The 27,093-nt window shown below is 42.0% G+C and overlaps 1 protein-coding gene and 1 long non-coding RNA gene across 2 annotated transcripts; both read left to right on the top strand.

Annotated features, from left to right (window-relative positions):
• The first annotated feature begins 10,300 nt into the window (after nt 1-10,300).
• LOC129387381 (uncharacterized) lies at nt 10,301-16,615 on the top strand. Its single transcript, XR_008614629.2, has 4 exons — nt 10,301-10,784; nt 12,220-12,387; nt 13,974-14,198; nt 16,553-16,615. It is a non-coding gene; the product is annotated as an uncharacterized lncRNA (long non-coding RNA).
• An 8-nt stretch (nt 16,616-16,623) lies between these two features.
• On the top strand, nt 16,624-21,551 carry LOC129387382 (uncharacterized). Its single transcript, XM_055076305.2, has 3 exons — nt 16,624-16,691; nt 18,804-18,880; nt 21,127-21,551. Exons 2-3 carry the CDS (start codon nt 18,827-18,829, stop codon nt 21,409-21,411), a joined length of 339 nt encoding a protein of 112 aa, XP_054932280.1. The 5' UTR covers nt 16,624-16,691; nt 18,804-18,826; the 3' UTR covers nt 21,412-21,551.
• The last annotated feature ends 5,542 nt before the right edge of the window (nt 21,552-27,093 follow it).

The raw sequence follows: 27,093 nt of genomic DNA, 5'->3' as shown, positions 1-27,093 counted from the left end.
AGAAGGATATGATGGGAAATCGGAAAGTTTTGCAACTTGTGTATAAAAAAATTTACCTGGGGTTTAAAAAAATGTTTTTTAAACTTATCTCCCTCCACATTTCTTCCATTTGCATAAATGCTTCCAATATCACGCAAAAAAAAAAAAACACTTTCTCATCTTACTTGTCAGATCACTGCTCTGTACCAGGTTACAGTGTGTTCTAGTGATCATACCTTGTCCCCTTGATGAAGGTGTTTTTTCAGGCTTGAGATTAAAAATAACGTAACTGGAACCATAACAGGCCTCTAAGATTGACGGTCAAGCTCTTTAAATGCACCTTCTATAATGATAGGTTGGATAACATGAGATCTGTGGACAATGGAATTATTGATCTACGGGGAGAACACCACTACGTAAATGTCACTAATCCTCGTAGTTTTTTCACAATGGCCACAAGCAGTTTTAAAACATCTAACATTGACACAGTGCTCTACTGTTATCCTCTTACAATTTTCCACATAAATGCCCAGCTGTAGCCCCTTTATATTCTAGAAAATAGTCATCATCACTTTTCCCCCCAAGTGCTCGTATAACAAGTTTTTTGGGAGGTGGGGGGACGGACAGACCCCATAAGCCTTCACTTATGTACATAACATGTTGCTTTGTTTCTGGATCTCGCCACTAATGCCATGTTTCATCCGCATTCACGAGGCAGACAATGCTCTTAAGTCTCCCCTCCTTATGGGCTAAAAGCACCCTTGAAAAATGCGAGAGGTGGTGTTGATCTTACACAGAGGTTTTATGGTACCAACCATGCCCAAAACATCACGCATGTAGTGCCATGTCGAATCTCAAGTACCATGGCAATTTTGGGCACCTTAATTCAACAACTGTTCATTATAAGGCTCTCAACTTGGGCTGAACGATTGAAATCAGCTGAAGTGGTGGTTTGTCCCAACCATGTGTTGTCTTGCACATACATACTGCAATGTCTAAATTTCATGAATCAAGTTACCGTACCATGTGAAGGACATTCATTGCGTACGTTCATCGTTGCAGAGTTTATTTCCTTGGCTGAACTCTCTTCCTTGCACCACAACTGTATCACAATCTGGCACTCAAGCTCGAAATCGTGGGATCACACCATGTTAAACTGGCTGATGTGGAACAACAGTCGAACTGGTAGTTTTGATATTACGACCATGCTAGTTTGAATAGCCAATGGCTATAGAGAAACCAGTGTCTGACTGTCCATTACACTCAACCTGCAAAACCTTTTGATTTCTGCTCGCATTAACACAAAAATGCCAATATAGAACCACTAACCGAAAATTTCACATCGTGGCACTATCTCTGCCCCAAAGTAAAGGTCCAATCTCTGTGGCGAAACTTCCTCTCCAGGATGACATATGTACAGCTCCCGAGATTTCGAGACTAGATAAGAGAAGCGGTGTCGTCTGAAATGCTCGACTTCAAGTGGCACCATCACCAAAAAAACAGTTTGTTCTCTCATGTATATAGAGTCCACAAGGGCAAACTTGGGATGTTCTCCTTTTTCCGTAATCAGAACATCGTTCGTCCTGTACACTGAATGGCACCAAGTGATGGACTTCACTTTCCAGATGTTTTCCATGTCCGTCACGCTGTTTTGTAGCACAGCAGGGAGGTCATTGTGGTTGGCCTTCTTTGCTCCATTGCATGACACGTTGCTAGTGCCCAGGCCATGGAGTTGATAGCCCTGAAGCAATTGGTGCCGGCTGGCCATTGTCTTGCAAATATTGCGGAAGTTCATAGTGCGAGAAGACAATCTCTTGAAGTACTGATGCTTGGCTTCAAAGCGCATGCACCAATACTGTGTAAGCGGCCCAAGCTGACTCATTATTCTGGGGTAGTGTACCAGATAATGCATCTTTGGTGTTATGCCTGAGGCAGGGTATCTGCCCATGTAGTTCTGCAGGAACTGTTCTATCTTGTGCTGAAGGTAAGGAACCCATGCAAGAGGAACCTCTTCAGCTAGCACCATATCAGCTATCTCTCTAAATTCAAGATATATTTCCCAGTGATGGTTTCCTTCGGGTATGCTGGAGGAAAATATGAGGGGCAGTAGCCTTAACAGACACCATTTCTGTGAAGCTGAACCTTTCAAGCCTCCTTTTTGACACACAAAAGACTGTGTGACCTGTTCAGGGCGGTTCTTTCTGTCATTATAGCCATAGCAAAATGTGCTGATCCTATCGAGGTCTGCTACAGATAGCACAGAATCACTCACAAGTCCATTGAGAACATTGCGCAGGACATGTGAAACTGTTCCTTCAAAGATATCGCGCATCACATCAGGTGGCAGCTGTGTGCACACAGAAAAGTACTCTAAAGACAACAGTGGCGAAGGCTTGCTGACACCGTAAACACGCCTCAGGTCTTCATTAATAGCAATGGAAGCAAGTTGGTCTGCATGAGTGTGGTCCTTCCGAAGAACACACTTAGATTCATTGGTCAGACTTTTGATGTTGTCAGAATGTGCCATGCAGAAACGGCATATTCTGCCTTTGGCAAATGAGGTGTTAAATCCACCATTACTGTGCATGGACAAATTGTCTCCACAAAATGCCAACACAAGAGCTTTAGCTTGGATGATACCTCTTTCTGTCTGCAATGTGAGGCCTTCATTCTTGAGCTGAAGCAAGTCTTCCACAATAGGCATGAAAACTTTCTGATGCCCGTGCCTGGTTACATGTTCGTGTCGTGCAACAAGTGCAAGGTGGATGGCTTTGAGTTGAGAGCGATGAGCAGCATGGATGTTTAAAATAGAAAAATAAACAAGAAAAAGCTTGTGTGTGCCTCTCTTTGCACCAAGTGGATTGCATATTTCAACTTCGTCGGCATACAAAAGCAAGAAGATTGTGTTGATCTCTGATGGCCCAATAATATTCATCAAGTTCTTGTAAATGGTTCCATCCCTGAAGTCTGTCAAGATTGTTGCATTTGGCAGGTGGCCTTGCTGAGCAGGTGTAGGGCTGAAAACCATGTCAGTAATATGTGGGACTTCAAGCACATTCTTAAGCACTGCTGGTATGGGCACATACTGAAACGTCTCTGGGCTTTGTGGACTGAACTTGTGCTCTTGTGGCGCTGTGTAGGGCAAGTGCTGCCTAGCAAACACTTCACGGGAGAATCTAGATCGTGAGAGCGAAAATATTTCAGAGACGGAGTTTAGAACGCGCTCTAGCTTCTCGTTCAAAGCAGAACTCAGTGGAGCATGGTTTCGCACCATGCTAAAAAACCCTTGAAGCGTTTCTTGCAACAGACCTTCGAAGTCGCTAAAAACGTCTTCTGCTGCCGAATGCGTGATTTTGTGGTCTTCGGTTAGCTTAAAAAAGAATAAGCACACCTTCTTTTGCATGTTCGCAACAAATTCTGTAGCCGACGCTTCTGCGCTTTGTTGAGGTGGACTCTCAAATATGTCAAGTGTACCCGCGTTCGTACATTCTACGTCCGTCGATGACATGTCATGCAATATATCAGAAACATTGCGGCCATGGGCATCATCCGAAACCTTGGGAAGCTGCACTGCGGTAGTGTCACCAATGACAACGTTTCCGTGCGGACAGTCGGCACTGCGCGAGTCGTGCTGCGCGCCACTGACATCGACGTAGCTTCTGTGACAGCGGTACACGTGCTTTCTTAGAGAGTCAACAAGGCTGTACCTTTTCGGGCACCCGTAAATTCCGCACGCTATGCGAAAGTTGGGTTCCCAGCTGTGCGCATCACGAATATGAGTCAAAAGAAGTAGGTACTTGCTAGAAAAAAAAGCACACTTTGAACAACGATGAAGCAGCGGCGGACGGCTAGACATTGTGCCGCACAGCAAATTGTCAGAAAAGAGCGAATGAGTTGTAATGGATTGAATCACAAGGATGGCTTTGAGGCCTATGTAAGCAGGTGCCTCTGCTTAAAGGGGTGGAGACATGAAAATTTTTGTTCATGCGTTCTTCGATTCAAGCGTTGCGTAATGATTCAGGAAGCACGATACACACTGCGGGATTCCTATATACCCGATAAATAATTTAATAATAGCATTATTATATCGAGCGATTTCGGTTTCGGTTTCTGGGCTACGGGTTATAAATGAATAAACAGCTGACTGACCGACCCTTCGTTACCACCAATTTCCATACATAATTAATCACCTTCACCCACCTGCCCAACGTAGGCCAAAGAGCCACCCTTTTCAAGAAAGAGGCTATTTATTTGTGTTACTCTTCTGCTACTTACTTGTACTTCGCGGGGCTTCACCCTTTGAGGTGGCAAGCCCGCACGATGAGCTGCTGTCGAGTATAAGGCAGTGGATGTATTAAATGAAATTCAAACATATAGGAAACCTCTCGTTGGTGGTTTACAATGCGCTAAATATTTGTGAATTGAGCATATTTTGTTACAAATTGTTCAGCGAGAGAGCGATCCGCGGCATGGCCCGCGGCGTTTTAGGTTTTGGGCTCTGTAGGTTCAGTTTCTCCCGCCAACTTGACGCGCCGGCTTGAACTGTCGCGGTTGCCGAGTTCCCGCTTAATTTTGGTGCAATGGACATAACGTGCCTAATTAATCGTGGGCCGTCGAGCTACGTGCTCACCGTGTCTGGCGACCACAAACTGGAAGACCTAAAGGATGCAATGGCAGCACACTCATCGCTGCAGTTTGTTGAACACGACGCTATCCTGCAGGTAAGTTTCTTTATCACACGGGCAGACTTGTTTCGGCTAATACATGCTTTTTTTCGCGTACTTTCACCGATGTCCGTACATGCTGTCGTATAAAGCAGTTGAAGTGTGGGATTTCTTTGTTGCGATGCGATATTGAATGAAGACTGTCTGGGGAAATTTTACTCGTATAGTTCATTTTTTTTTCTAAAGCGTCATACCCCAGTAAAAAAATTAATTAGACCAGTTGGAAATGTCCAATTGGAACGAATTGAATATTTCCAATTTTGTTTTGGGACGCCCATTAGAAAAATTAAACAAGTCCAATATATTGAACACAATTTGTGGTGGTTATCTGTGGCATTAGTTTTTCGTGTCCTTGTTTTATTCGCGCTGTTCAACCTCGGTTCTAAACTCCTGTCAAGAAGTGTACTCATGCATGAAAACTACGGCAATTCACTTCATTGACATACCCACCATTCACCAATTCACTGAGAGGCACATGTCAGGTGCTATATACTTAAGCAAAATTTGGTTGACCAAGTGTTGCCAGTGGTTTATGGGAAAATGGTAGAACTTCAGGAAAGGTTTGTAACTTGGCAGATATATGACGGTTTTCTCCATTTATCGCAAAACACAAATTTTTTACTTGAAAACTTGGATTGTAATTGCGCTATCGTTGTTATCAACTATATGTATTGTTTCACAAGATTATTCATATAGTCACTTTGAATTGGGACCAGCTGGCATACCAAGCTTCAGTGATGTCCAGTTGGAACCAACTGTATTTCTCATGATGCCCAATTGGAACTTGGGCCTCCTATGTGCATTTGGAACAAGTTGGGTCCCATTGAAAAATCCAACTGTACTCATTTTTTTTTTTTTACTGGGACTCGCACGCAAAAGCGTCTGTGTATGCGTAATTTATATGTAGCTACTAGCCAACTGCAAATGTTTTGTCACAGTCCTGTTTCAGTTACCTTTAAACGCATATCGTTACTGCAATTTTCCTGGCATACCCATGCTTGTACTTCAATTGTGAAGGGGTTTGTGGTCATTAACTTCTAGACCTTTTCTGCTCGCAGAAACTAATGTGTTAAAACTGAAGCACGCTTGCACGCATGTTGTGTTCTAGCTGTACTACTGTCACACTTATTTTAGCATAACACGCTTCGTCTACAGAGTGGAGGGTCCAGTTTTTGTAACAGTACTTCTACGTATTCTGTACCGCCTGGCTCACATTGCCAGCTAGTCTGTGGACCACAATTAAGTGGTCACAAATGAATATTATCGAATCAAGAAAATTTTGACAAAATTCGTACAGCATAAGATAATAAAAAGCCTTTATGAGCAGCAGTTGCAAGTGTATGGGAGAATGCCTGAAATTCAAGATGCTCTTCATAGATTGCTTCTGCGCAGCAACTGGTATATATGTACCCACATTCGCATGTGGTTTTCAGTTGCAGCATAATTTAGGCTGTGGTGTAGGAATGTTAAGTTCCTTTTGCGGCATTTCAGGTGCATCACAAAACTTTCAACACATTTGTAAATGTGGATGAGAACACCACACTAGAAGACAACTGCATCATTAGGGTTCTTGATGTATGCATAATTGCTGACGGATCATCAGAGGAAGCCGTAAGCCTGTAAGTCAGCATGCATGATTTTCATCCTATGATTCAGTCAACTAGTGCTTTATTTGCTTAGCATTTGAGTAACTTAAAAATCTCCACATTTTGATATCTACTACACAAATTTAGGGAATGCATGTTGTCTTTCATTGCTTTCTCATTAATGCATGTGTCCTTTGTACATACCTTTTTCGCCATGTTCACAACTAGCTGAGTGCACAATGTGTTCTATAACATAAAAAATGAAGCATGCTAACATTGGCTGTGCATTACTTACACCAGAAAAAGAAAATACTGCTATTATCATTGCTTTGTTACCTTTGCCAAACGATGCCTGCTAATGGGTGTTGCACCCACTGATGTTTGAACACCTTTGCAAATGGGCATGTTATGCACTTCAGTTTACTGCAGATGAGTGATAAATATTTACATAGAAAGGACTGGCTTGAAGGCCCACATGCGAAGTGGGGTGAATAGGAGTAAAAGGGGAAGATCACAAATAATGGTTGATCCCAACTTCGTGTGCTCCCACAGGGAGTGCAGTGTCGCGCAGGCTTGATTGTCGTTGGGCATTGTCCAGTTACAAGTCCTTACTTGATATATCTGTTGAATGTCTAAATGGTTTATACATGTGACATCTATTGTTCCATAATCAGGGGTGGATTTTCTGTTAGTTTCCACCTAGTGGACTGTCCATTTTGGCTGCTGCTGAACTGCTGATTGACTACACAAATACGAGGGTGCTACAGCATTGCTGTTGTATTATGTGTATTGAGTAATGCTGTGTGACAGGCATGTAATAATTGGACTTAATGCTTTTCTTTTGTGTTGCGCTCACTTTAGGAATTCCTCGCTCATTAGTGATGCTATCTCGTGCAATGAGGTGACCACTGTGATCTCCAGCTCACAATGCAACAGTGCAAAAGGAAGGCTGCAGTTTTCCTTTCCAAAGACACCCATTGATATAGATGCTCGTCTGTGCTACTGCAGACAGACAGAGGTCCCAGAGAATCTCCGACGAAGAATAGTTGATTGGTTATGGTTTGAACTCATCAGTACACATTGTAAGTCTTTTACTTCATCTAGAGTTTCATTTATTTGCACGCCTAGTTTGACCTACTCATACTTTCCTTGCAGTCTGCTTCTCAGAGATGTGAATTGTTGAAGTTAGGTTCTGTTCAGGTAAACGTGTTCATACCATGATTCAGGAAATAAATATGAACGAGTATACAGGCATTCACTGAGCCAAGCATGTGAGCGTTATCCTACTCGTCAGACAGCGCTTGCTGAAATTTCAACAAATGCATTGCAAACAATCACCATGTCATGTTGATTTCGATGCAACAGCACAGCTACTTAATAAACTGTCACATGCTTGCCTGATGTATGCAGACTGTCACACTGGAGTGCCACAAATAGAAATAAAACAAAAGGAAGCCTCCTATTTAGTGATTTCGCTAGTGTTCTAGAATTCACTTTACATATTTTGTCTATATAAGTGGTATCAACAGCCCGCGGCTCCTCCTTGTTTTTGTAAGTGATAAAAATGGCAAGGAGACTTCGGAACACATTCTACAACAATCCACTTCAGCGATACTATCGCCTTGGCCATCAGGCATATGCTGATTGGCTGATTGAGCAAAATCGAATTATGTAGTGCTCAACCAACCAATCAGTGTGCACCTGATGGCCAAGGTGATAGTATCATTGAAGTGGATTGTCGCAGAATACGTCCCCTGCAGAAAATTTAGTATGAAGCCATTGTGTAGTTATTGATTGTGCAGCTTTCAAAAGGAGTGGCGACTTTTTTCAGGAGGAACTGATGTGTGATAAAACACTTGAGTACTGACAGATTTTGCATTACTTTGTTTTATTATTAGATAGCTGCTCACTGTAATTACAGTGTCATGCCAGAATTCTTTGAACGTATACCCTCTTTAAGTGTGGCTAGTTCAAAACGCACACCAGATGTAGCGTGGCTCCTTGGTGTAGGGTTAGTTTGCAGGGGTAGCTCTTCATGCCACAAAAATCAGAGGTAGTGGTCACACGGTATCACAGACCACTGGTGCACATGCCAGTCAGCCTCGCCCAATAGTGCAGTAGTAGCCAACCAGTAGTCCTAGTTCAGCTTAGTCTAAGAATGCCCATGTCGCTGAAAGCTGGATGCATGCTGCATAAACCATCCTCTCCTCTTTTGCTTTGTTCTTCTCTACATTCAACATGAGATAATTAGCTTGGTTCATCACTGTTGAATCTGTCACAAGGGAGTGACCTTTGTCCTCTTTAAGCTTTCCTCCTATGTTATACTTTTGGCAAGATAATCACGATGTGGCTTCATCTACTATGCCAACCTAAGCATCAGTGACACCATGTACTCCCCACCTCCACACCACAGCCCCTATTTTTTTTGCCATACGGAAAAGCCTTTGCAAGCGAACCTTACGCCAAGAAATTTGGTTGCTTTCTCAACTTTTGACATCAAGTGATGCCATATTTCATGATTGGTTGCATATTCGTGGAGTTGAAGCCTCATGCAGTTATTATAGAGTCCGCGGTTGTCGAATAAGGAAGGAAAGGGAGACAAATGTTTGTGTCGGTGCTCTTTAAGGATGTTTAAGGTGTAGTTGCTCATCTGAACATAGTTTGCAGACCTCATTTATAGTCAGGCAGTCGCTGGCATTAATAGCACATTTATTTCTGATATTTGTTGTAGCTTTCAGATGCCTTAAAGACTACATTGACCAGAGGACAAAGAATTGCTTTATGTTTAGCAGACTGCACTTTTCAAAACAAGTTGTGATATTTGCAAAAATAGCCCCATACCCAGTAATCAAGAATTTTGGCTATGGAGCTGCCACTTTGTACAGAACATTTGGCCCATATCATAGTTACACTGTTAAAACTGGGTCCAAGTAGTAGTTAGCATATGCTATACTTGGCTAGCATTTATAGCGGCTTTTCATCTACTACCACACCCAGTATGACTTGCGACAGGCAAGCAGAGCTAACAGCTTAGTTTGAGACTACCAGGAAATCTGGCATATATTTCAAGTTTCTTTTTTCCTATTGAAACTGTGTGCTAAACAAACGACACAGAAAGAAGACAGAAGGAAAGCGCTCGTCCTTGTGTCTTCTTTCTCTGTTACCGTTTGTTTAGCGCAAGGTTTCTAGAATCAATTTCAACTAGGCTGAGTTGCAGTGAATTTTTTTATATTCTAAAATGCATAATATCAGTAGTATATTATATACTGATACCAAAACTTTTCATGTTTTTCCCTGTTATAGTTTTGATTTTGAAAGGTGGTGCAAAGCAGTAGGAACCTATTGTCATCTGGCGATGTAATGACTATAAAAACTCAAAACTGCAAATGCTCATGCCGCTGTGCCGAAACATTTGCTGAGGTCTGCATACCACATAACAAGCTGACTATATCATCTCATTTCGCTGTTACTGAGCTACGCGGTGGCAGCACCATGGAGGCAGTAAACGGAGAACAATTTTGGCTGCTGAAACTACCAGCAACAGTGGGCATGGCGCAACATTTAAAAAACAAAAGGAAGCGGCTGGGTCTGGTTGTGGTAAAAAAAAGAGCTTTTTGCATGCAGCAGGATCAGACAGATTCCAAGAAAGAAGCCTTTCCTGAAATCGACAACAACTTAACAGCCTACACCGATGTAAAGCAGCAATGCTCTCTTGTCTTGCAGTGAATTTCAAGCTACTACAGCGAAACGAACTATTTGGAAAGTGTAATGATTGTAATGATATACAAACGTCTGTTACAATCCTATGTGCACGATGATACAATGTCACCTGTGCCAATCTTTACCACTGGATGGTCCTTTTCTTTGGTTGCTCACAAGCAAGCCACTACAGGCATTTTAAGTACTTCTAGTATTGAACACGTGGTTAATTAGTGTGGCTGTTTCAACACTTTTGTTGTGCTTGTTCATGTGAAGCATCACAGCACTGGTATGAATGCCTAAAGCTGGCAAGCACTGCATTATTCATTTAGAGAGACACTAAAGAGAAAAAAGATTTTATCTGTATTTATTGACAAAATTTCATTCTACAATGCCGAAAATGCCACTCTTGCTCCAAGAAGAGTTTCTGCACCAAAAAATGTGCACAAAGAAAAAATAGGTGGTGACGTTGCCTTGAAGTTCGCGCACCAGCTTGCCATAACATCGTAAATTTTGACACTGTTAGCTAGGGTCTAGCTAATTTATCAGTAAACGTGGAATACATTCTTCTCTAAAGGAGCCAAACGCTAGAGATCCCCAGTTGGTCAAAATTAATTTGGAGTCCTCCAGTACGGTGTGCCTAGTAATCATATCGTCATTTTGGCATGTGAAACCACAAAATTTAATTTACGGTATTTTACCGATTTTCAGGTACCCTGGCCGTCTGTATGATACAGCTGCGAGGGAGCTTGTTCAGCGCTATCCTCAGCTAAGAGATGGCTTTGGTGATGGACATGTTCTTATTGATTCTTTGTCTATGATATTTGCTCGTAAATAGCCTTAAATGAACAGATGTGCTTAAGAAGGATATAAATGATGAAACTACCATAAAGCCTTATTGCTAGGAAGATGAATTGGTGTTTTAGTACACACTTTGTGCATAAAAAGTCGATGGCATACAGAAAAGCAGAAAGAGTGCAGTCTACTATATAAGGTAGCAACTAGTTGCCTTGCGTAAACTAAACATTGTCCTCTGTAGTATGTTGTAGATTTTATAGAAAAGGGAGGTTTATAGTATATTGGGTGTTTAAACAACAATGTGCAAGATTCTCAAAACCTCTTCAGTAGTGCTAGAGATAATTTGTTTTTCTTGTAGGCATCAGGAATCAAGTACTAATAATTAAAGGTGCACAAATGTTCAACTTTCTGAATACAAGTAATAGTTATCTGTATTAAATTTGCATTCAGTTCTAGTATCCACTATTTAAAGCTATTCAATATTTGTTTGTTTGAGCACAGGCAATTACTGTTAGTCTTGAGTGAGAGAGGTTGGTGCAAGTGAGGACTGTTCCGAATAATGTTGCCACAAGGGAACTGTGGTTCTAGGGCAAAAGCACCAGTTCCTAAGCACATGGACGAGAGCAGATAAGTTCTCAATAAATTCCAGTCATTCCATGATGTACAGGCTACACATGAATTTGTTTTGACTTTAGGAAATTTACTTGTTAACTGATCTTATCATATTTGAATTACTTTAAATCAATGTGCAATACTGCTGTATCACATTTTCAATGAAGACAACACTTCACATGCATCCGGCGATGCGTTGTTCCCTTGTTTCATTGTCATGGTGCTCCAGATAACTAAAAGCATTCATTTTTTATTTACAGGCTCCTAGGTTAATCGTAGTTCCAGTTGCAAACAGCATTACATGCATGTATGGAATAATGTAAATAAGTCTTACTATTTATATCGGACAAACTCAATAACTTTATATTTCACTTTCTTAAAAAAAAAAAGAAACATTGATTTGATGTGCAAAGGTCATTCTTCTCGAATCCTACTATCGTATATGTTGATTTTATTGTTAGAACAATGCTACCAGATTTGAATTAATGAATGAATTGAAGATTTTTGGCATAGGCATGCCCTGACCAGAAGTAATTTAAGCTGGCTAGCAATCAAATCAGTGGTATTGGCAGTACAAACATACTAAAGAAGTAAGATGGGTCGCACTCATACTATCTGCATGTTCCTTCTTAACACTATTAAAATGAACCGTTAGCAACCCGCTCAAGCATCAACACTTGCGAGCAATTGCTGTCCATCGATGTGTCAAGTTTGTTGGCCTAAAATCACTTGCACTATTACTGAATATCACAAATAACAGGAATGCTTTTCAGTGATGATAATGATATGCATTGACAAGTTGCTTACTGCGATTGCTGCAGATGTCATGGCAGACAGCATTAAGGTAGAAGGGAAAAAACACGCGCAAGAAATTGCCTGCAGGCATTAAAGAAGTGGATGAGCTGCGGGAAAAAGTGAAAAGGCGCAAAGCTTCAAGCACGTGCGAGGAAGACAGCAATACTAAAACGGCCAAGGTCCATGTAAGAAAGGTAACAATATTTAAGTTCGTTGCTGTATGTTAATCTTGTAAGACTGTTGGCATAATTTTTGTTCCTTGACTTTGTGCAGACACTCAGTGTCATCTAGCATTTGACAGTGCATGCCTATCATGCAAGTGGCATGAGTACTGTAGGTTGTGATGAAAAAGAGACAAAGGTCAGCATCAGGATAAAACAAGATGTGCTAAACCTTTACTGTGGACTGCGATTTATTATTCTTTCCCCCATTTCACGTCGCCACAGAGAAGTTTGGTGCTGTCTTTAAGTTAAATCACAATGTATAATATACCATTACATGTATACAGTATGTCGCTATTATCACGTACTGAGCTTAAAAAAGAAGTATGTGTTATATTATGCTATTAAAACCAAATACGTAGTGTTCACAGCCAAGTTGAGCAGGCGCCAGTAATTAAGGCAAATACTGCCAAAGAAATTAGCTGTGTATTTTGATTTTTCTTCTGCATCCTATTTAGTTCAACTTGCCAGATAATTCAACCCATTTCATCTTGTTAGGGTCAAATTTAAAAAAAGTTTACTGTATTATGCATTTTGTATCTTCTGAGCTAAGCTGCCTAAAACGTTAGCACTGGTTTAAGCCAGTATACTAGCCTCGAACAATAGTCCTATTTCATTTGCACCACGTAGCCTGCCCATTGTACATGACTTTCAGTCCAGAATGTATCGCAGGTAAACCAATATAGGTCAACCATTATGTATGGAAATATCCATGTGCTGGTGAGAGAAGCTTCAATGATAACTGGAGAGGTTAGCTGAGTGAAAGGCTTGACATGCTACTGCACGTTTAATATATGATGAGAAATGAAAGAAAGAAGACAGATGTAAAACACTCAAAAATGCACTTGCACACATTCATAAATGTAGGCAACAGTGAGCAACACAAAATGAACAAGGTGTAGTGGAGCTATGTTGCACTGGGACTAAATATGTTTGCCATTACTGACCCCCTTTCAGTAGCAGTCCACATCCTCAAGTTCTGAAAAAAACAACTGATAGCTTAGAAACTTGGGTAAATAACTTTTTACACAAAACCACTATGTCATATTTTTGTTCACTATTGCCAATTTCACAAAAAACAAAAACTCTCTTCCACCCAGCCATTTGCCACAGCTGGGCCACAGCTGGGTGGATGACAATTTTCCCTTTCATGAACCTTCCACCTTATGGGCCTCTGAAGGAATGATTTTGCTACTGTGTATTTCAGTTGCGGAGGGACTGCAGTTTCTCTAGAACCACACTGTCAGTCTTTTTCATAATTAGAGGCATTGTTTATTGGAGGGATTTGAAGTTTAATTTCATTTAATGTCGAAGTAGCTAGAGAAAACATTCATATATGCTGCTATACAGTACACATATAAAAAGCATGCCAATTTCTATAGCTCATAATTTTAACGTATAAAAAGTTAGGCTGCCATTTCCAGCAGTTTTGCATATCATGATATTTGCTAATGACTGATGTTATGAAAACAACATTGCTGCTACAATGCAGCATAGGACTTGGCTTACTTTGACATGAATGATTCTTCAAGTGCTATTACCTACTTCTGACTTTGCAGTCTTCTTTCTGGAACGGTGCTTTCAATGATGGGGAAGACGAGAAGAGCACTGAAGCACATATTGACATAATGAAGAAGGAGATGCGCGTGGCCGGTGGGAATGCAGACAAGATCCGAGAGTCTATGCATAAGACTTTTCGCAAGCGTAGGACTTTCATAGAAGTGGAAAAGCCAGCCGTCACAGATTTGCTCCAGATATACCCAGCATTGAGTCTTGAAAGAGAGGTGATTAAGCATTTACCATACCTTCTAAAGCTGTCATTGTGGAATGGCCCTAGTTCTTCATTGTTATTGGTCTCCCATCAGTGTGCTACTGCTGTGGTCATTAGGAAGGTAAAATACCAATGCTAGATAGGAAGACAATATATTTGTTGTTCAGTGTATGTAGCAATTCCTAAAAATACTTAAAGATATCTATAGCGACTCCACAGCCACCGTAGTCCTCCATAAAGAAAGCAACAAAATGCCTATTAAGAAAGGCGTCAGGCAGGGAGATACGATCTCTCCAATGCTATTCACAGCGTGTTTACAGGAGGTATTCAGAGACCTGGATTGGGAAGAATTGGGGATAAAAGTTAATGGAGAATACCTTAGTAACTTGTGATTCGCTGATGACATTGCCTTGCTTAGTAACTCAGGGGACCAATCGCAATGCATGCTCACTGACCTGGAGAGGCAAAGCAGAAGAGTGGGTCTAAAAATTAATCTGCAGAAAACTACAGTAGTGTTTAACAATCTCTGAAGAGAACAGCAATTTACAAAAGGTAGCGAGGCACTGGAAGTGATAAGGGAATACATTTACTTAGGGCAGGTAGTGACGGCAGATCCGGATCATGAGACGGAAGTAATCAGAAGAATAAGAATGAGTTGGGGTGTGTTTGGCAGGCATTCTCAGATCATGAACAGCAGGTTGCCATTGTCCCTCAAGAGAAAAGTGTATAATAGCTGTGTCTTAGCAGTACTCACCTATTGGGCAGAAACCTGGAGGCTTACGAAAAGAGTTCTGCTTAAATTGAGGACAACGCAGCGAGCTATGGAAAGAAGAATGATGGGTGTAACGTTAAGGGATAAGAAAAGAGCAGATTGGGTGAGGGAACAAAATCGAGTTAATGACATCTTAGTTGAAATCAAGAAAAAGAAATGGGCATGGGCAGGACGTAATGAGGAGGGAAGATAACCGATGGTCATTAAGGGTTACGGACTGGATTCCAAGGGAAGGGAAGCGTAGCAGGGGGCGGCAGAAAGTTAGGTGGGCGGATGAGATTAAAGAGTTTGCAGGGACAACATGGCCACAATTAGTACATTTTTCTCTTTGTTCTCATAATGTCATACCAACTAGCCCCTCACCGTACGCTTCTAGATTAGTACATGACCGGAGTTGGAGAAGTATGTGGAGAGGCCTTTGCCCTATAGTGGGCATAACCAGGCTGATGATGATGATGATGTATGTAGCAAGAGCTTTTAATGTGAAGACTATGGATTGATGTATTATAGTAATGGGTGAAACATAAGCAGTCTATATTTCAGGTGTCTTGTTAGTGCTGAAGGGTACTTGCATAGAGCTTAGGGCTAAGCTTTAAAATTGATTGTAGCTTATGTGATGCAGCCTAGTGATAGGTGGGAGTTCCTGATCGAGTCACTATTCATCTGGGCCAATATGGAGGCTTCTCCGACTGCTTGTGGAAAATTTTCAATAAGATTATAGATAAAGGCTCGACACAGTTGCAAGTAATGAACAGCACCTAACCTATCCTGGAAAGGAAGATGTAATTTCTGCCTATTCTCTGAGAGGGCTGAAACTTTAGAGGTTGGTGAAGGAAGTTGGAAAACAAGTCTAAGTTTGTATGCATCCACTGGAGCATGCTTCAACATAAGTTTGGTTGGGCATGTCTGGTTCTTAATTTAGACGAAAAAATTATATTTTGGTAACCAAGGACAACGAAGGCAGTCTTGGTCAGAAAAGAAAATGTATCTTCATAAAAATAATATAGAAGCACACAGTCAGTTAAAAAAGCATTCTGCAGATTTTGCCAAATCTGCATTTTAGTTAGCTTTCAAAGATGTGTGGTGGCTACTGCTCTAAAATATTTAGTGATAAACAGCAAGTCAATGGCATTGATTCTAACCAATTACCACGTATCATCGCTATGACAGCGAAAAAGAATTGCAAGAATGCAACATTGCACAATATCAGCCTAAGTGCTATATTTTTTTCATCTACAAAGAGCACTTTTCTAAATTTCTCAGTCTGTTGCCATGAAAATTACTCAAATATGACATAAATTTTTCTCTTGTTGGCCCGAAAAATCTACTGGAAGCACTCGAGTCTGGGTAGTAAATTAGTATTACCTTAAATAAATTTTAAAGAAAGGGCCATCCTTGATTTTCTGTAATATCTTCCAGATTAAATCAATTTTCTTGAGCTAATACTGTTGTCACTCTTTCTATACCTGTCAAGAAGCTGTGGAATGTAATTATGAAAAAATTGAAAAAGAAATTGCAACAGTGTAGTTCATTCGTGGTTGTAGTCCTAAGTATATCTGGTGTTGCAGCTGTTCATATTTTTAAAACTTTTGCAGCTGCTGAACGAGTTCCATCGGCTGACAGGTGTGAATGCAAAAGAAAGAATAAATGCGTTTGTGAGGAAATATGGGCAGAGAATCTTGGCACTGGCACCCAAGAAAAAACGCCCACTGGGAGAAGACCCGGACGACGCTTGTAAGTTGTACACATAACCTTGATGTTGAGTGGCTGAAACGCAAACAAGTTCACAGCCACTCTCACCTTTTCATTCTATGCTATGTGTTACCCTGCAGTTAATGTACTGACAGACCTGTTGGAAAAGTGTTGCATGCAATAAGCGAGTCTTCAGTCTTGCAGTTTTGCTCTGCTACCTCTAAGAACTCTTGTGTAATGCTAGACATAATCACGGATTCAACAGTAGTAGTGTTTACCAGCACTTGTAGCCTTTTTAACACTGCCAAGTGTTCATGCCACATGCAACCCAGATCATGAAATTACTTAAATATGGTAGTTGTTTTTCTCCAGCTGTATTTTCTGCAGAACAGGGGCTTCATTTTAGATATGTGCAGTAAAGTTCAGGAAGGCAATGATGGTGGGTGGAATTCAAAACAGTTTTAGTTTGCATATAATTCGATGATGATGTAGTAAGGAACAACACATCAGGTTTCCTGCATTTGAACACAGTCACAGCAGCTACATTTCGATAGGGGTGAAATGTGAAAACGTTTACATGTTTGTATTTGTGTGCATGTTAAATATGGTCAAAATTAATCGAGTCCCCCAACCCACTGCAGCATGCCTAATAATTGTAACGTAGTTATGCCACATAAAACCCCAGAATATAATTTTTCACCTGTATTTGAACAAAGTGGACAGAACTACGCTTCTGTTATTGATAGTCAATGATTTGGAAAATGTTAACTCATACAAGCATTGTAGGACCCCCAGAAGCTTCATTTTTGAAGCCATTAAAGGCCAGTGGCAATAAAATTGTGGAGTGCATAAGAAAAGATATCTACACATAGAGCAGCATCTGTGAAAAAATTTTCTTTGAAATGTAAGAACAAGTTCAGAAAAATGTACATTTCTAATACCAAAAGTTTAAAAAAAATATACGCTGCTATTACCATTTGCCAGAAAGGATCCAAACCCTGAAATGTTGAGAACCAGCAAGGCACTTGGGTATGACAGTGCATGAAAATGTTCGAAATGATGTTCCAGCATCTATCTTGTCTCTATCAACTACCAAGTGTCTGTTATCTATGGACTATTCAGTTTGTCATTAAAAAATAAATTATGCAGATTCAATGCACATGTTGGAATCTATGTGAAGTGAAGCTTCGGTAACTAATGAAGAGTGGTTTGGCGAGTTTTATGTAGGAATTGCAGTGGGATGAGCCCATTGTGGAGGATTGGCCAAGAATGGGCATATACAGATTGACTAAATCAAGGAAAATAATGCAAATTAAAGAATTCGTTACAAATAATTCACTGTTCCCGTGACAGATAGGTGTTCTTTAGGATACATGTGGGCTGACATTATATGTTCAGGCTTTATGTAAGAATCAAGTTTCTTGTTGGATAAAACAGCATACTTTTTCACCATGCAAGCATTACATAAGCCATTTGCAGGCACTTTCATACAACCTTTGTATTTGTATCCACAAATATACCCGCCGATATAGCAACCGACCCAACAGCCAGGCAGCTATGCCAAACCTGGGAAAGTAGGCAAAGAAGCTTTGCTTAATGAGAACTACTAGCCCAGATGCATTGATGCAAATTCATAGTGCGGAAACAAGACAAGTACAGGAAAATAATAAATTAACAAGGGCAGCACTTGTTATCATTTACATTCTTGTCGTCTTTGCTTCTGCACAGTGAATTTGCATCATATATCTTAACTACCCAGACCACATAGTGCTTTGTTTGTGCATACTACTAGTCATTCCAAAGGGAAAGTGAAATTTCATTGCAATTGGCCTCTGTGTTGTGTGGTAAGTGGCTGTGGTAATAAAAAAAAACAAATTGACAAGGTGTTCATACTTTCCTACTTTAAAGTGCTCATTAAATGTCAGCCGTGGACTTGAGCTTCTTTGTTACCATGCCTCCAGCATTAATTGGCCACAGATATTTGCATGGTGAAGCCAGTGATATTCGAGCAGTCGTAACAGTTGCTGAACTCAATTAAACAAGTCTTGAATGCCGGATACCTTTGTACCATAAAATTACATTTCGTTTGACGAATTTTACCCGCCTTCTGTAGCTTTGTTTCCTTGCCTTTATGTACCCTCTTTTTTTTTTCAGATTACTATACTGTATCTGTGCTGATGTCCCTGCCTCGTTTGGCCAAGGAAGACCCCAGTGCCATTATTGCACAGCTGGTAGGCACACATTTTTGTAGACGTCTAACCTCACTTCAACTATTTCTTCATTCACGTCTAACTTAATATGCTCGTAGGTATTCTCCAGCATTCATTGTTCTGACTAGATCTATTTCTACAAAGCACATTTCCATGAAGTCACTATCCTTACATGTCTTTATTTTTTGAACTTTTATTTTGAAAGTACTATCTTTACCTTGGCCAGAAACAAAACTGCTTTTTACAACATGCTTTTACATAGTATTTGAGCCAACTAATGTAGAAAGCAAAACCTACATTCACAAAAGCATTCTAAGGTAGTTTATTTTCTTTTCAGTACATATTTTAAATGGCAGCTGTCTTAAAGAGGACATTAAAGCTATAACAGCTCCAGTGTGTTGCACGCCTGACATTTGCATCATGTTGAAATCCTTAAATAATGATTTTAGAACACATGTTGCATTGAAATAATTGAAGTTGCTTTCTGCTAAGGCACATGCCCTTAGTAGAAATTTTAAACAAACTAGTTTTAATAATTTCACTGCAAGATCTTGTGGCCAAACAGGATGTTTCATGAAATTTTGACCCATCCTCTATAAAATGGTCAACAAAAAATGTATAGCAGGATTACATCCTTGCCGCATTTTTGTAACGCATAGCTTAATGTTGCGTTTTTTCTAGCTTCACAACAGAATAACTATTTGAATATTTAATTTTACTTGTTTGCGGGGCTTCCTCTGATGTTTTATGCTGTTTTTGTAATATTTATTGCACTGTCGCACATTGTATTTACTGCATTCAGCAGTAAATACCAGGCGTGTTTTTTAGATTTTGTGGTGTCTTTATTAAAAATTGCCTGTGCCAGATAGGACAATTATAGACATTGAGCTGGATTTCTCGAAGGGGCTTACATTACTTGAGAAAAGATTGAAAAACATAATCAACTAAATAAAAAAAGACCAATTAGGTTTTTTACTAATTAGATTACTGCACATATTGCACTTTACAAATTATAGCCAGCAAGTTCACCAATAATATCCACTTCTAAGGAATTCTGAGGATTACAGCAGTTTCAAGAAACTATTGCCAAAGTGTGTGACAAAATACATTGATAAGCCTTTTGTTTTTATGTTTCAATACTTAAAACGGAATATTGGGGAAAAAATAGTGGAACAACAATTTTACTGCAATTTTACTGCAAGTTTGACAGCAGACCTCTTAAAACTGGTGCCATCCTTAGTATTTGTTCCAAGTGGATATGCCTTGCAAACACACTGGCTGCAATTTGTAAATTGCAATTCATATGCTGCAAAGTAATTTGTTAAATACTTAATTGCTGATATTTTGTAAATTTGTCACATATTTATTTCGATTTATTGCACAAATATATCTGACCTCTTGGACCAATCCAGTTCAAGGATTAAAATTGTGCCATGTGCCAGAGGCAATGTTTAAAAATTCCTGTCTTAAAAAATAAACTCATGCACTAGCTAGTTCTTTTGCATCCCATTTGCTTGCACTGTTAGATTTTGAGGAGCATTAATAGCTAGCAACAGAGCATGTTAATATTTGGACAATGGTTTCTCAGGCTAATAACAAAAATCAGTGACTGCAATTTGAGTCATGTGTCCAGAGGGCAAGCCAGAAGCTGCAATTTGCTGTTGTGAGCCTTGAAAGCATCTGCATGCTATGGTTTCTCTCAGAGAAGTGTGTTTATGTGGAACATAGGCAGAAAGGCTTAAGTAATAATTGACCTTAGTGACCATAATTCTGCTTAACTGCTCTTAGCTAGCAGACAACTTTTGAAAAATATTTTCAAGAGTTTTAAAGAAGCGTGTGGACGGGCCAGGAAGTGACATGACGAAGGTGTCGCTTTCAGGAAATTAATTTTCAACTATATTTAAAGTAGGATGAGACTATTATTGTCGTCAGTTACCCATGAGGTGGCGGTTTGTTCACTTTTTATGAACTGTCTATCTTTCATGAAAGCATTTTGAAAATCAAGCAGGAAAATACTATTCTGAATAAAGTAAGTCAAGAAATGGCTGCTGTGATGAAAGCATTGCAGAGGTACTTCAATGCAAAGCATCTTTTGCGTCATTGCATGCACTTTGTGGGAGGTGGGTTTCTGTACCGCTTTGTTTTGGGCCTCTTCAATAAAATGAAATGCATGACTAATGGTGGGATTGGAGCCGTCTTCCAGGTTGTTTGACATAATTATTGTTGTCCTTTTAATCTTGGCCTCTGTTCTCACCTTTTATGCCCAGGTGCCTGGGGAAAGCCACATGGACCCGAAGATTTTACACTCTGCAGAGCACCCGGCGACGTCCTCAGCTCTTCTTGTTTCATTTGAGACATTGCAGCTCACAGCTGTGGACGTGGTAGATGGGTTTGCCTTGCTTTTGGCAGTGTTCTGGGCTTTTAATGTCCAGTACACGCCAAAGGGAAGGCGAACTTGTCTTCTGTTGGAGGCCCTGATGGGCCTTGAACCCACCGCTGTTGCACCTAGCATCGTGCAGGTAGCAACATCAGTCATGCGGGAAGCTAGTTAAGTGCCGTATGGCTCAGAATGGCTCACATTGTCAGTGAGTGACAAACTTATGACAGAAATATTTATTTATTTATTTTTGTTCCTGTGTTCTCCAATAAAAGAAATATTTGTGGAAATAAATATTATGTTACTTTAGTCAAACAGTTGTTTGGTATCACTTGTGTTTGATTTGTTTAAATGTTCCAGGGAAACTTATTAGATAAAGTTGAAATGTGTCAAAATCTTGCTTAATCTCGTATCTCTTCTAGCACCATGAATGTAATTTTGGCCCTCAGTAAAAATTTTGCCCTTTTAAAAAATTATTTTATGTAGCGATTCGACCACTGTAGTGCGAAGTACCCCACCAAAGCAAGTGTGCTTGGAACTCATTTGTAAAGGTTAAACTAGGCCGGTTATGCAAATAGTGGGGCTCTTTAATGTAATCAATGTGTGCACTGCTGCGACAAGATACTGGCATTCTGGGAGGAGTAACAGCACTCTGTTAGGAGGAGTGACACCACTCTGTTAGGAGGAGTAACAGCACTCTGTTAGGAGGACTAACAGAACTCTGTTAGGAGGAGTAACACCACTCTGTTTGGGGGAATACAAGTACTCTCAGAGGAATAATAAAACCCTGCCTGGGAAGAGTACCGGTACTCTTTTTGATGGAGTGCTACTACTCTGGAGGAGTACCCAGACTCTCTTTGGTAGAGTACTAGTATTCTTCTTGGTGGAGTACTGATACCCTGCATGGAGTTCTGCTACCCCCTTCGGGGGAGTACTAATAGTCTTTTTGATAAGAGTACTGCTACTCTCTTTGGGGGAGCACCAGGGCTCTGTTTAACAGGAGTTCCATCACTCTGTTTAGGAGGAGTACTAATACACTGTCCGGGAGAGTTGCTGCACTCTGTCTGAGAGGGAGGTGTTTTACTCTCGAAAAGAGAGTGAAATATGGGACAAGCGAGTACTGCCTCAAAGAGAGTGCCCGGCACTCCCTTAGTTTTTAGAGTGTAAGGGCGGACAAGGCAGCTCGAGAGCACACAAACCGAGCGGCCACAAGCACCGACCCTGAGGAACCCATACCAGTCAACCCAAGCTACTCAGACATTTTGAATTACTATAAGGGGGTCCGAATCAAATACCCTCCACCCCACAACAGCCTAAATCAGCATGAAGCAACCTCTTGGAGGAGGCTGCAAACAGGAACAAATCCAAACCTAAACACACTAAGCAACATGTTTCCCACCCAGTATAGAGACATTTGCCCCTGGTGCGGCGCCAAGCCCACCTTATATCACGTTACATGGGAATGCGTTCAGAATCAACAATTCCTTCAAATAAAAGACCCGAGTGCGGAGCAGTGGGAGAGGGTGCTCTCCAGCAGCGACCCGAAAGTCCAGCATGGACTAGTAAGGCACGCTCGCCGAGTAGCCACCCTCAGTGGTGCCCTGGAATAGGGGCGTCGACCCTGCGCAGATGGGGAAGAAGACCGTGAAGACGGCCGACCGCATCTGCCACCGCTAATTTCTAACCAATTAGAGCAAATAAAGTTTTTCCTCCTCCTCCTATAGAATAAGTAGCACTTCAAAGGAATAGGTGAAACTTTCAGCACGCAATTCTTGGCCGATCCCCCAGCGTGGGTATGAGCCATAACATGAGGCCATCATCATCATCATCATCGCTGCTCTACGCTTGTTGACTCAGCCATTAAAAGTCATCTGTAAATATACACATGCTTCTTCCTTCCCGTAACATAATCGGTGGAGTTGCTGGGTAATCACTTGCACAAGACGGAGCTCCGCAGTGGACGTAACGTGGCCACCATGTCATCCGAAGGAGAGAGTTCAACCGCGGCCCCGTCGTCGCCACTGATGGTCATCCAGGCCCTGCCTCGTGACCCTGGCATGTTTTCCGGGATCGACAACGTTAAAGTCGATGACTGGTTGCGGAATTGCGAACGGGTGGGCGCACACAACAGGTGGAATAACACGCTTATGCTGGCTAATATTCTACCCGTTCGAAACACACGAAGAAGAGATTGCAAGTTGGGACCAGTGCAAACAGAAGCTTAGAGATTTGTTCGGCAAGCTCGTCGGCCCCAACGTGCTGCGAAGAAGGACCTTGGCATCCGTGCACAGACGTCCACTAATAACGTCGCGTATATCCAGGACGTCCTCGCTCTTTGCCGCAAAGTGGATAACAATATGGCAGAGGCAGACAAGGTCAGCCACGCTTTAAAAGGCAACACGGATGACGCGTTTACCTGCTTGTTTACAAGAAGATATCAACGGTCAATGAGATCATTAACGAATGTCGCCGCTTTGAAGACACGAAGAGTAGCCGCATAGTTCAACAGTTTACGCGTCTACCCAATACCACAGCTTCGTCGACGTGCGAAGACATTTGTCCACCGCGTGAGCCCACCTCCTGCGAGAACGTCGTACGTATTGTTCGGCGAGAAGTCGAAGCAGCGTCTCCTGCCACGCCAGTGTCGCAGTGCTTTGACGATTCCCGGCCTCTAGTGTCTCTCATTCAGTCGGTCATTCGCCAAGAACTTGCCAATGTGACTATCCCGTCCATCTGCACTCTAAGAAAAGTTTACACCCTTTGGAGTGTATACATGCCAAACAACAATAATCTTCATCTGTCTTGCCCGCATTCTCTTTCTTGAAAACGCTGCGCTCGTTACTTTCCTGTCGGGAATGCTATGTCATGCTGATAACGCGCATGCCGCTCGTTGCCGGAAAGTACCGGGCTCGCCGTGTTAAAGAAAGGAATTGCGGACAAGACAGATGACGATTATTGTTATATGGCAAATAATATACCCCAAAGGGCGCAACTGTTTTTAGAGTGTGCTCCGCCAGCCGTCCTGACTTATTTTCTTTTTTCAATACTGCCAGCCGCCATTTGGTAGCCAAGGCTGTAGTGGAACAAGCATGCATCGCTGTACAACACAATGCAACAAAGCGAGCGCACACACAATAAAAAAGCGATCACAGGAGCAAGAACAAAGAAAAAACAAAATGCAAAATATACTAGCATGAACAAACACACTGCGTCTATAACAGAGACATGACAGCAGATAAGAAGGAATGTTGGTTTGTCAAGCTGACTACGTCACGCGGAAGCCCGTTCCATTCTGATATTGTTTATGGAAAGAAAGAAAACTGGTAAGCTTTACTTCGGCATCGCGGCACTACTATTTTCGAGTTGTGTTTGCCGCGTGTTGGGCGAGAAGTGTTATATTCCATCTAAGAGACAAAATTATTGTTTGTTAAATTATTATAATACCATGCACCAGTTTTAAACGGTGTAACTTGCGGCGGGATTGAAGCGTCTAGAGTTTAGATTGCCTTAGTAGATTAGTGACAGACACATGTCTACCATATGCGTTGTAGATGAATCTTAGTGCTTTTTTTGAACACCTTCGATGCGATTTATATCTACTTGGGTGTGCGGATCCCAAAGAACGTTTCCAAATTACAGCAATGGGCGTACTAATGCAGTGTAAGCTGTTAATTTTGTTTTAGTTGTGCAGTGCTTTAGGCGGTTTCTTAACAGCCAAAGCCTGTTGGACGCCTTTGAAGCCGAATGCCCGATATGCGAGCTCCAGCTTAAGTTACTGCTAAATACAACCCGTAGGTATTTGTATTCATATATATAAGAAATGGCTGTGCCCTTAATTTTGTATGTGTAATTATGAACATGCTTCTTGCGTGTAATTAGCATTTTTGCACACTTTGAGGTATTTAAATACATTTCCCAGGACAGAAACCACTTCAAAACCTCTGACAGGTAATCGTTCAGTATACTATGATCCTCAGCATTTTGAATAGGTAGGTATACAACGCAGTCGTCTGCGAAAAAACGACATCGCACTGGGGAATGGAAACTCGTCATTTAAATAAGTAAGGAACAGAAGTGGACCAAGCGTGGAGCCTTCGGAGACTCCCGAAAGAACTGAAGCTGGTGGAGAATCGGAACCAGAAATCTGGACTTGCTGGTGCCGCTCAGGAACGTTGGAGACAAGCCACTGAACAAGGCGCTGATTTTGCAGCAGATGTAGGAGTTTTACCATCAGCTTACGGTCCGAAACACGATCAAAGGCCTTCGCGAAATCTAGAAATATTGCGTCTATTTGGCCACTGTTATCAAGGCATGCCAAGAATTCATTAGTTGTGTGAATAAGTTGTGTTACCGCGGACAGGCCACGCCGAAACCCATGTTGGCTACTGGAAAAGAAGTTGCTACTTGCTAAAAAAGAACTCAAGTGCTTGAAAATGAAATGCTACAGAATCTTACCGGAAGTACATAATAGTGAAACCGGCCTGTAGTTACACTAAGTTTGTCGCCGGATTTGTGAATGGGGACGACCTTCGCAGCCTTCCAGTCAGTTGGAACTACCGAATTTAAAAAGGGTTTCATTGTAAATGACCACAAGGCATCTAGCACACTGTTTTGCGTAGCGAGAGAGAAACGTATTTGGGATGGCACCTGGTCCAGGAGACTTTCTTGCGTTTAAATTGGGCAGGGCAGCAGCAACTACTTCGACAGGTATTAGTAAGTCTGGCAAGATAAGGCTGCTGCCTCTGCCCCTGTTCACCGGAGCCAATATGGTCGATATCCGAGCTATCGCAACCCGGCCGAATCGCGCACACATGACGGTAGACCCATCTGCTTTTACTGTGGACGTGTGGTTCACACCTTCGAATTAACACGGCAAGCTGGGCGAGTTGGTGATTGAACATGTTCCTATGGGTGGGCCAGGAAGGACCAGTTTTATGGGTGGGCCAGGAACTTTGCCACTGTCGAAGTTCCTGTCCAGCCGACTCTCGACCAAACTTTCCCGCCTACCGCGGCTCCCCGCTGAGTCCACGCCCGCCGTCACACTGCACCGAGGTTGAAGACGCACCTGACAATGCTCGAGCCACCGCGACCAGTCGCTCGCCATCACCACATAGTCGCCGCTCCCGTTCGCCCCAGCTGCGTCGCCCTCTATCCCGAGCTTACGGGCGCCGCTTTCCGACGGGAAACTAACTGGACCAGCTCCTGGAGGTGACGCTGCTCTAAAACCCGGAGGAACGCTGCAAGCGCAGAGCGAGCGGACGCCCCTCAAATCGGCTCCGGCAATTTTCCTCCGGTTTACCGAAGATTCCAAGGGACCCCGTGAAATATTGCTTCTACTAGACAGATAACGTCACCCGGCGCCCGAAGATACCGCTTTGGACCAGGCGGGCCATTCTTCGGGCCTTTTAGGCCCATTTTGGTCTCGGCCACTTCAACCAACTGTGCCTAACGCCTTGGACTAGATCTCCTTCGTTCTCCGCGGCCGCTATGGCGGCCTCTGCTTGGCGCGGGTACGATCCCGAGACGGTGACATGGTCAGAAATTGTCGCAGAAACCCCGTCTTCGCTTCACACTTCCACTCCATTTTCTCGTTGGTGGCACTTGGTAAACACCAGCAACGCTCGAACACCTCAGTGGTCAACGGACTCTCCATGAGTGCCAGTGTTTCTGTGCCTCTGAATCCTGCAAAGTCCAACACTCAGCTCTCGCAAGCAGCGGGAACGAAGAAATGGCGGCCCACCGCTATGCCTCGACTCCGCAAAGAAGATTTCACGAGTGTCATCAAGCCCAGAGTGATGATCTCCCTGAAGACAGCCCTGCAGAACGGTGAGCTTGGTGCTTTGCTCTCTGCCTATGC

This window comes from Dermacentor andersoni, chromosome 2 (assembly GCF_023375885.2).
Source record: "Dermacentor andersoni chromosome 2, qqDerAnde1_hic_scaffold, whole genome shotgun sequence".
Taxonomy (NCBI): Eukaryota; Metazoa; Arthropoda; class Arachnida; order Ixodida; family Ixodidae; genus Dermacentor; species Dermacentor andersoni.
Note: the sequence above shows the minus strand (reverse complement) of the source record. Positions and strands in the feature narration are given on the sequence as shown.